The 10,209-nt window shown below is 55.9% G+C and overlaps 4 protein-coding genes and 1 non-coding gene across 5 annotated transcripts in view; 3 read left to right on the top strand and 2 right to left on the bottom strand.

Annotated features, from left to right (window-relative positions):
* Positions 1–201: 201 nt before the first annotated feature.
* Positions 202–1,281, top strand: CHGG_05640 (uncharacterized protein; the record flags this gene model as incomplete). The annotated part of the gene is made up of 2 exons (XM_001221734.1): positions 202–880; positions 953–1,281. The coding sequence occupies 2 exons, from the start codon at positions 202–204 to the stop codon at positions 1,279–1,281; spliced, it is 1,008 nt and encodes a 335-aa protein (XP_001221735.1).
* A 654-nt stretch (positions 1,282–1,935) lies between these two features.
* On the bottom strand, positions 1,936–2,007 carry CHGG_11359. The gene has a single exon. It is a non-coding gene; the product is annotated as a tRNA-Met (tRNA).
* A 796-nt stretch (positions 2,008–2,803) lies between these two features.
* Positions 2,804–4,906, bottom strand: CHGG_05639 (uncharacterized protein; the record flags this gene model as incomplete). Its single annotated transcript, XM_001221733.1, has 2 exons — positions 2,804–4,288; positions 4,889–4,906. The coding sequence occupies 2 exons, from the start codon at positions 4,904–4,906 to the stop codon at positions 2,804–2,806; spliced, it is 1,503 nt and encodes a 500-aa protein (XP_001221734.1).
* A 569-nt stretch (positions 4,907–5,475) lies between these two features.
* Positions 5,476–7,063, top strand: CHGG_05638 (uncharacterized protein; the record flags this gene model as incomplete). The annotated part of the gene is made up of 2 exons (XM_001221732.1): positions 5,476–5,918; positions 5,986–7,063. 2 exons carry the CDS (start codon positions 5,476–5,478, stop codon positions 7,061–7,063), a joined length of 1,521 nt encoding a protein of 506 aa, XP_001221733.1.
* Positions 7,064–9,525: 2,462 nt separating this feature from the next.
* CHGG_05637 (uncharacterized protein) overlaps positions 9,526–10,209 on the top strand; it is a gene marked incomplete at both ends in the record, with an annotated part of 2,935 nt that continues 2,251 nt past the window's right edge. The window contains 3 exons of the mRNA XM_001221731.1: positions 9,526–9,556; positions 9,609–9,787; positions 9,984–10,131. Coding sequence (XP_001221732.1) covers positions 9,526–9,556; positions 9,609–9,787; positions 9,984–10,131 — 358 coding nt within the window. The remainder of the gene's footprint in view (positions 9,557–9,608; positions 9,788–9,983; positions 10,132–10,209) is intronic.

Raw genomic sequence — 10,209 nt, 5'->3', positions numbered from 1 at the left:
GTCGCAGACGGTTCCCGATGAGGACGATATGATCGCCATTCCGTTCACGTCCGGGACGACATCCAAGCCGAAAGGTGTGGTGTATACGCATCGAGGTGCCTACCTCGCTTCGCTGGCAAATATCGTCGAGTCTGGGCTTAACGTCCCGGATGGGAGGTGTAAATACCTCTGGACCCTGCCGATGTAAGCCCAAGCCAAATCATGATGCAGAAACGCGATACGCTGACCGACAACAGGTTCCACGCCGTCGGGTGGACATTTCCCTGGTCTGTCTGCGCCGTCCGCGGCACACACTTCTGCCTACGCAAGATTGACTATCCCCTGATCTGGAAACTCCTCAAAGAAGAAGGCATCACGCACTTCAATGCCGCACCCACCGTCAACACCTTGCTCTGCGCCCACGCCGACGCCGAGGTCCTCCCCCGCCCGGTCCGGGTGACCGTAGCCGCCAGCCCACCGACCGCGCACCTCTTCGAGCAAATGACGAACCTCAACCTGCTCCCGGTCCACGTCTACGGCCTGACGGAAACCTACGGCCCCATCACGCGGGGGTACATGCTGCCGGAATGGGACCAGCTCCCCAAGCACGAGAAATACGCCAGCATGGCGCGTCAGGGGCATGGCTTCTTAACCGCCCTCCCGGCGCGCGTCATTAAGGCCGACCAACCAGAGGGCGTGCTCATCGACGTGGCCAAGGACGGAAAGGAAATCGGCGAGATCGTGTTCTCGGGGAACATCTGCTGCAAGGGCTACTACAAGGACGCCGAGGCGACGCGCAAGCTGTTCGCGGGCGGCGTGCTGCACTCGGGCGACCTGGCGGTTCTGCACCCCGACGGGAGCATCCAGATACAGGACCGCGCGAAGGACATCATCATCTCAGGTGAGCCCCCAAACCCAAACCCACGACACAACTATAAACCCCTACTAACCAACCACCCCCACCCCCCAACAGGCGGCGAAAACATCTCCTCGGTCGCGCTCGAATCCATGCTCGTCGAGCACCCAGCCATCCTGGAAGCCGGCGTGGTGGCGGTGCCAGACTCGCACTGGGGCGAGCGGCCCAAGGCCTATGTCACGGTGAAGGGGGCCGCGCAGACGGAGCTGCGCGGCAGCGAGGTGATTGAGTGGGCGCGCACGCACAGCGCCATCAGCAAGTTCATGGTGCCGCGCGAGGTCGAGATCGTGCGCGAGCTGCCCAAGACCAGCACGGGCAAGATCAAGAAGAATGAGTTGAGGGAGTGGGCGAAGAAGGGCACGCCGAGGGAGGTGTTGGTGGGGTGATTGTGGGATTTGGGGGGTTGTGGGTGGTGGGTGGCTGTAGATTTTGGATGGACCTACTGTGTAGGTATATTGATATCCATAGATGGTTATTTCGGCACTGTCCGCATCACGCAGTTGGGGTATTCATGCCGTATAATGCGTGATCCCCCTTAAATGAAAGCGTATGTTTCCACGTTTCTGAGGAGTGATGAGCGATGAGATGGTAGACATAGGCTGGGATATGTTGTTGCAAGTGTTGATCTGAAACACCACGAATACACTCTCTATTGAGCGACTTTGAGATCATGAAAATAGTAAAAATGAAAAAAAATTCATTATCAAGTTGATAAAAAGTGTTGAAGATGGCTCTGCCTCTGCTGGCTCACGGCCCTAACCCTGACTAGTGGTGGGGTTGCGAGCAAACTTCAAAAAAAGATGTGTATGCTGACTTTGAACACCACAACCAAACTCAGAAAAGTGAAGCTACCTAGGGATTACTCATTGCAATCGGTAGGAAACGGAAAAAATTAAACAATTTTGAAAAAGCATTGAAGATCTCTGCTGATTCACGGCCCTAACCCTGAATAGTTGTGGGGATGGGGTCTGGGAGCAAAACTTCAAGATGCGAATACCGACTCTTGAACACCAGAGAAAACCAACCCAAAAAATTGAAGCTAGCGATTACTCGTTTCGATCGAGTGACCTCCGGGTTATGAGCCCGGCGCGCTTCCGCTGCGCCAAATCGCTTTCTTTGCTTCCTGCTTGTTGCTTGCTTTTGTGTTTCAGGGGTGTGCCTGATAAAGAGAAGGGGGAACAAGCGAATGGGCTGTGTGTGTGGCAATGTTGTGTCTGCTTTCATCTCTTTTTCGTCTGTTGTGACTCATTCGCGCCCCGCCGTCGCAGGGGTGAGACAACAGCCGGCAGGCCGGGCGTGGGGTGCCAGGATTGTCAATGAGCTTTGGGATCGTCTCGGTTCGGCATTTGCTTTTGTGGGAAGGTCGGGAGGCTCTGCGGGTGCTGGGTTTATTGTGTGCCATGTAATGAATGATGTGGACATGACGGCTTGACGGACTCTTCAAGTGTTCACAGAACAGCTTTGCTACCAGCCTTGGAGATGAGATAATGAATCAGATAACCGGTATACAGGCCACACTTCTTCCTAGGTTATACATACGTCTTTCCAGGAAACTAGCAAGTGGCACATACAATAACTAACCACAACGCCACGTTCTTGCTCTGGGGACAATGACATCTAAAGATAACCGTCCCAGATGGTGAATAGAACATTAAGTACGGGTATGGGTATGCGCATGAACTCAATCAGTCATTGGGAGACCGACCAAGGGGTATACGTGAAGGAAACATGAGAAAATGGAAAACAGGCTTGGCGTGGATATCAAGCTGTAACGGCAGCAGGAGATTCAACTGGAAGAGAGTCCGGCCCGTCCCGCGACGGAGTGGCCGTCGTTGGAGACGCAGGCGCAAGTTCGGGATCGGGTATTTGGATGTCGAGCTGCGGAGGTTAGCGCCCATCAACAAAATCTCAGTGGTTGATTAGACATACAGTCATGTACCCCGTCCGCCGCAGCGGCACAATCTTGGGTGGAATCATGCCCTCCTCCGAGTCCATCCCCTTCTCCATGTCGGAGTTCCACTGCTCGATCCACTCCTCGAGCTTCCGAAGACGTGCCTTGGCAGCTGTGAAACCAAGGTCATCCCAGAGCCACCCGGTCGCCAGGCCCAGGACGTTGTCCAGGATATTCCTCCAAGCGTACGGGCTGAATATGGGGACCAGTTCACCGTTGAGCTTGTCGATGATGCGGCGGAACTCTTGCTCTGAGACGCCCGCGGGATCCAAAATGTCCGGATACAGATTAGAGAACGTGGGCGCAAGGTCACCCTCGAGCAGCCAATCCCGGCGGACCCTGATGATGCGCGTGTTGGCATACTCGGGAGAGTCCGTCGGGACATGCGGATTCAAGTGCGGATAACACGGATGCTGCGGTCCCCATTCTTCTCCATTGTCTGGCGGTTGATCTGGGTCTCCCATGATAGACGAATCGCTCGAAGAAATCGCCGACCCGATGCCAGATATCCCAGAAGCCGTCGAGTGACGATGGTTCATAACGTCCGGTCCGCGTTCCAGGTCCGGCGTGAAGCCATCCCCGGCATCCTCGGGCGGCGCCATGACTTCCTTCCCTTTGCCCTTATCCTCCTTCTGCTTTGACCCCGGTCTGAAGCTGAGCCCGATCGGTGCTTGCAGCTTCGTAAAGCTCAGGCCTCTTCCCCTGTACTTCCGGACCTCAGGGACCACCAGGTGCGCGGCGTGTCGGTTGGTTGAGGGGCCTGCCTCTGGTTCCTCGACCGGCGATGGCGTGTGGCTCGCGCGCTTCCCGTCGTACGAATGGCGTAACGAGGGCGGCAGGCTGGCGCGCTGTTCGGCCCCGGCGACGCGATCAAGATGGAGACTGGCCCTGTTGGAAAGCGCAGACCGGACCTCGCGCTGTTCCGGGACTGTCAAGAGCGGGTAATCGCCGGCGGAGGTGCCGGGGGCTTCGGGCGCGTACTCGGTGACGTCAAGTGTAGGGCGCGCGAGCGGGACCGGCGGAGGTGGCGGTGTGGACAGACGCCGTGGCCGGGTGGTCGGGGGTTCCAAGTTTCTCGGGGTCGAGTTGGTCGGATTCCAGAGGCGCGCCGGGTGAAGCTGCCTGAGCGGGACACCGGCACGGCGGGTGCGGAAGGGCGATTGCAGAAACGTGTCCGGGGCGCCGCCGAGGCCCCTTCGTAGAAGATGGTGTTCTCGCGATGGCTGGTGGTGGTGGGTTATTGGCGACGTCGCAGCGGGTGGGGAATTGGGGGGCTGTTGCGACGGTGGCGGCAGGGTTGAAATTGCTGCTGTTGGCAATTGAACCTCGGTCGCTGCATCGAGGGCAAGCGCTTCCTGGGACCGGGGGTGGGCAGCGGGTGCCGTGGGTGAAGCCGTGGGGAAGATCTGGCAGTGGCGGCCGCCGAGACGGCCTCCGAAGAGCTAGGATGCCGGTTTCCCCCCTTCTCCGAGCAAGTTATTCCCCGGCCGGTCTCCAGAACGAGGGACCCAGTCGGCCGCTGTTCTGCTAAAACCTCCAGGACACACGAGAGCCACAAATTCCAATGGCTTTCTCCACCTGATCAAAAGCAAACCTTGAAATTGCCCCGAGACTAGCGTTTGCACGCCTAGTACTAAGTGACGGAGATGGGTCACGTTCCACCGCGTCAATGAAGATACAGGCTAGAAAGAGGAAGGCCAGAAAGGCGCCGCGCGAGTGTGCCGCAAAAAATGGGTGGGTTCAATTGGGTGTCTGGATTTTGCCAATCCGCGGGTGCGATCTTGAATGGTTTTCGAGGGCAACAGGTCGCGCAAGCCAGAGAAGTTCAGCCTATCTAAAAGAGGCTTAGTGCATGTTTATGGCAGCAAGACCAACTGACTGATCCGAAGAAGCAAGCGCAAGAGTTGGCATTCCTTTTACGAAACCAAACCATCAGACGCAACGATGCAGCTTGTGAGCTTCGAAGGCCGTTTGCATGGCCGCAATTGCAACCTCGTCCTCCAGGCCAAGTTCACAACTTTTCGCCACTATGTATTGATCACAGGAGAAGTTTTGAGCATGGTGAGCACGGAGATGAAATAGGGTTAGGGTTGACTAACAGCGCAATCATCACCTCTGACGATAACAAGCGTTTTATCCACCCGGTGTTTACTACTGTAGTACGGGCGGGCGTACTATGTCTATCCATATCCATGAGTTTATACGAGGAATCTCCGGCGTATATCGTGATATGAGGAACCTTGCCCAGGTTTGCTGATGTCGGCTTCGGGGTTGGGACACCCCGCCACAAATCCGGTTTGGGAAGTCGCAAGGCGAGACAGAGATTCGTCTCGGGCAGGTGGCGCACGAGTACGCTTTCCTCTTCCAAGACAAACAACGTTCAGGCCGTCAGACTTCTCGGCACTCAATCATGCCCCCATAATGATCGATAATATCTGTGACGCCGTTCGACTTCAAACACGACGCGACGGATGAGGTGAGACAGCAGTTCTTCCTCCGTTCTGGTAACTCGCCGATTACGTCACTGCCATCCGGACCACTCAGCATCGTTCATCGCTTCCACCCGCTCAAACAGCGTGACAATACATGCAATTGAAGAAGGAGCCACCCTCCGCTCGTTCAGCTTGCTATGGCCTCCGCCAGACCGGAGGCTGGTAGCCCGGCTGTTAGCTCGTCGGCGTCCTCAGCTCCGGACTCTCCCGGAGTCCTCCGTAACCGTAAGTTCGGCGACCGTGCCAACCCCGGGGCCATGCGTCGGTCCTCTACGGCCGGACCACCCGGACCTCCCGGCCCAAGAATACCACCGCCTGAGAACTATATCCACCGCCGCAGCTCCACTTTCTCGCAATATAGCATCAATGAAGCAGTCCAAGATTTCCATGAAGAGATCGCTGATCCCGGGCCGGAGGTTAACCGCGAGCCGACAACATGGAAGTCGTTGTTACCTATCATGTTTGCTTCGGTCCCTCCCATCGCAGGACTGTTCTTTGAGAACGGAACAGCCTTCTTCAGCGACCTCATCCTACTATTTCTTGCTACCATCTTCCTCCACTGGTCTGTAACGGCGCCATGGTAAGTGATCCTTAGCCCTCACATGCATGTGGTGGGAAATTCAAGGGCACGCATTCATTGTCCGTAGGAAATGGTACAGCTTGGCCCAGCAGGTTCGGGAGGACAATGAGCCGGCCCTTGAGGAATCACTTAAAGCACAAGACGACGAATCGGCGATCAAATCCGACAGCGACTCCGAGTCAGTAAACGGCATACATCGGTCAAAGGTGGACAAGTATGACCGAACACGCCAGGCGGACGAAGCTCTGGATAGGTTACAGAGCCTCGAAATAATGGCGCTGGCCACATGTTTCTTGGCCCCTGCCATTGCCACATACCTCCTCTACTCGGTCCGGTACCTCCTTAGCCCCCCTTCCGAAAACCTGGTCTCCAGCTTCAACCTCGCAATCTTCCTGATGGCCGCCGAGATGCCACCGGTTTCGCATTTGATCAAAATGATCTTGGCGAGGACACTCCACCTACAACGGATCGTCAACGCCAACCCGTACCGGGTGGTGTCGGTCACTGCCTCCAACTACCGCGACCTCCTGGCGCGGATCCAGGACCTCGAGGCGCGGGCGCTCGAGCAGTCTGAGAGGCCCCGGTGCGAAGGCTGCGACTGTATTGACGGCCAGAAGCAGCAGCAGACGGCTAAGCGACTGCGTGAGGACGTGGCGCGGGACGTGCGTGCTGCCGTCGGCCCGGAGATCGACGGCGTCGTCCGTGCAGTGAGGCGCTATGAGAGAAAAACCAGCACCCTCACCAGCGACACGGATCACCGGCTGGCGGATCTGCGCCAACGCCTCGACGATGTCATCGCGCTGTCCGCCGTCGCCGCTAGGAACAATACTGGCGTGTGGGGGCTCCTGGAGACGATGGCCGGCGGCTTTTGGATGGTGCTTTCGGTCCCCGTGGCGGCGGCGTTGTCTTTGGTTTCGCTGCTTCTATCCCCTATTGTTAAGCCGCTGAGCTGGATTGCCCATCAGGGACGGCGCTCGAGGACTGAGGCCGAGGAGCGGAATCACGAACGGGGGAGGAAAGTAGTTACGAATGGGCAACCGCAAGAGAATAGCCAAGCACGGGCGCGGTCCATCAAGCAGGGGCGGGCTGCCCCGACATTTCCGGCTGTGTTTCCACCGAGGCCGAATAGGTTCAAGTCGGGGTGAGGAAGGCGAGCTGGTTTCTGCGTGTACTATTTTTGACGTGTGACGATATGAGACGGGCGGGGATCGCGGGCTAGGCGTCGGATCATTTGAATGGTGTTTGTTGACTTTTTTTGTGGAATATCATGGCTTTTTCAGCCGGGCCCTTTACATATCGGTGTGACGATCTTGACGGCTTTCAGGTGCCGATCCCGGTTGCATCAACTGCTTGCTCGACCGCCGATGAGGAGAACAGAGTATGGACTTCTAGTTTTCATGGCAGTCCGGATAATCGGCATTGGGGAATTGGTTGAAAGGTGGATGCTGGCGGGTATATGTTCCCTTCCGAGACTGGACGCGATGATCTGTGTCGGGTGGGTAGTTCTGAGACTTCTTTTGCTGTTTCGTCTTCTTGTTGAATTGACAAGTTGACTAAGCTAAGTTGCTGATGGACAGAGTAACTGACTGCCTGACTGACTGACCGTCTAACTACAAGTAACTAACATGGCTAACTACCAACTGATCTGATTGATTTGATGACTGGCTTACCGACTGCTGAAGGCGCCGCAGGCTCGGAAGATCATGTGAGACAAAATGTCTCGTCTCGTCTCGGCAAGTGCAGACGATCTTCAGCACGGGGTGGTATGGAATCGGCGTGGGGGGTCGGTGATGGAGACCGTTGGCATAACGACCCATCTGGATATCTGGCGGTGAACACTTTACAAGCAGATTATGGTGTTGCGGGGCCCTAGAATCGGCGAGGCAACGGTTGGGTTTGGGTGAATGTGCGCTTATCTCACGCCCGGAGTGGCATGGAATGTGTTGTTGTTTTTTTGTCCTTCTCTTTCTTCTGGCGGGTTCGTACGGGGCGGCACGGAGATTCAACCCGGAACCGGAGGAAATGGGGTAGTTTTTCAGGCGAGGGCTTCAGCATGGGACTGGCCTCGTTTTGGCCTGGCTTTGACCTCGTTTTTTCTGAAGCATCCCGGGGAAAGCAAAATTAGTGTTGTTGTTGGCAAAGATCCGCAGTCACTCCCCGGCCCGGCTGCGTGGTGAATTCGGGAATGACTGACAATAACTATGGTCAGGCTCATGTCAAGCACCCATGTGTTTTGGGGGTGGATATCTGTATCCCAATTCTAGACCAGACTTGGACAGAAGAGACATAAGGGCAAGGTAGTCCAATTTTGAGAATGGACCAGTGCCCCAATCCTTCGATTTCTGGAGTTGATGTACTTACCTGAAGGGTTGGGTCCAAGTGTTCGTCCAGGTCGGGAAAGCGTACGGAAAAGATGCTGCTGAAGTGGGGCTGGTGAGTGTGGGGCTGGAGCTCAATCCTGAAGTGGAAGTCGTTTGTCCCTTCCTCTCTAAGTTCCTCGGCCAATGCTAATGTGCTTACAATCGCAAATTTTCCAGATTTTCTTCTCACTTTGCTTCTTGTCAAACCCGAGGGCTCTTCTCCTACCAGGTCACGAAAACCCGTTAGGTCGTGCATGTGCGCGAAGATCGACAGATTAACCTATCTTGTTACATCCCGTGGCTTGGCGATGCGGACGAGGTTCAGGTACCCGCGTGGAAATCGATTGAATCGACTTCGGCATTGCAAGTTTTAATCTCTTCTCAACTGCCTAGATTCTGAGACCGACTGGCTCGCCAACGGAGGAATGTTTTGGGAGAGATTATACCAATCTCCAACAAAGGATGTGATAATTGGGATGTCAGACCGCTTGACCAACTAACTCTGCCATTCACTAACTAGCGGTCGACCGACGCTCGCCCAGCACTCTTCAGCCCGCCACGGTTGGTCACATCCTGTCCCCGGAATCCTTCCTTTCGGCCCGGGTTAGTTCTGTCTCAGTCGGAGAATTACGGCTTCGGCCGCAAACCGCAGGCCCGTGCTTGGTTGGGCCAGTCTTCGATACTCTACAACACGATAGATGACGAGTGGGAATACTCTGGGAAATGAGACCGAGGAGTAGGAGAGGATTGTCGTGTACAGGCTATCTTCAATCCACTGGGATCCAAGCAGCTTGGCCGATGAAGTCGACATGTTCCCGTATAACAACAAGGAAAAGCATATTTACCCCTGTCACGGCCCCCGATTCGAACGCCGTCAAGCCCCGGACCCTGTCCCCTGCACCTCGTTTTCAGCCCTGGCGCCTTCAATGCAACTCAAAACTCGACGTCGAGTCATGGACGTTGTCGCCTTTGCTCATCTCTTCCGCGATGCTGCCATCCAGTCGAACAAATTGCGGCTTGGCCGACGCGCTGGCCTCATATAGCGCGGTTGGGCGCATATAGACACGACTGGATAGATTCAACAACCGCATCCACGAACTGCCACTCGGACTTCTGCGGCCAAGTTACGGTTTTGTTTTGGGCGTCTAAACGTTTGCCAACTCGGCGGCCTGGACAACAGTCTCCCAAGCCAGGAGCCTATTCGTTTCCTCACCCTACACGCACCGGCACGCTACCAACCCCATCAGATGATGCTGGTGCCGTTTTGTTTAATGGTTCGTGAGTCTTAACAGAGATCTCATGAACCACCGCTGAAAATGTGAAGCTACAGTTCTCGAAGACAAGCTTCCACTAAGCCGCGAATCACATCCTGATACCACCCTTCTCGGCACCGGCGTTGCCCACACACTCGTCGGCATGAGGACGAACCGGGTGCACACCTTCTTCCGCTCTGTCTTTCTTACGGCTCTTGGGACGGCCGTTTTGATATTGTATCTCATGACTCCTCCGGTTAGCCTTGCTGCCCAAGGAGCTTTTGTAGTCGCTGTCGCCTGCACTAGAGCAGCGCTCGGCGGGCTTACCGTTCCCTTTCGGGACCTTGCCGAGTGTTTGGGCCGAAGACACTGTTACTTACCCTCTGAGCCGCTGTTTTCGCTTTGAAATTGCCGTTACCTTTCCACTGTTCGTTGTAGGCATCATCTCGCAGCTCGAGCCGTGGCGGCTCGTTCAGAACCGCAGTAATGAGAGCAAGGGCAAAACGAGCGACGATGAGCTGGGCTTGTCGGATGAGGAAGACAACTTAGGACGGCAAGTGGAGGAGTGGCCAACCGTGAGCGCCCGCGAGTTGAGCGCATGTATGGAGAAGCCGAGTGCTCGCCAAGCGTCCGTGACCGCGCCTCTGGGAGAATATGGGGGGCGAGAAACTCGAGCCA

Source organism: Chaetomium globosum, genomic scaffold, assembly GCF_000143365.1.
Source record: "Chaetomium globosum CBS 148.51 scaffold_3 genomic scaffold, whole genome shotgun sequence".
Classification (NCBI taxonomy): domain Eukaryota; kingdom Fungi; phylum Ascomycota; class Sordariomycetes; order Sordariales; family Chaetomiaceae; genus Chaetomium; species Chaetomium globosum.
Note: the sequence above shows the minus strand (reverse complement) of the source record. Positions and strands in the feature narration are given on the sequence as shown.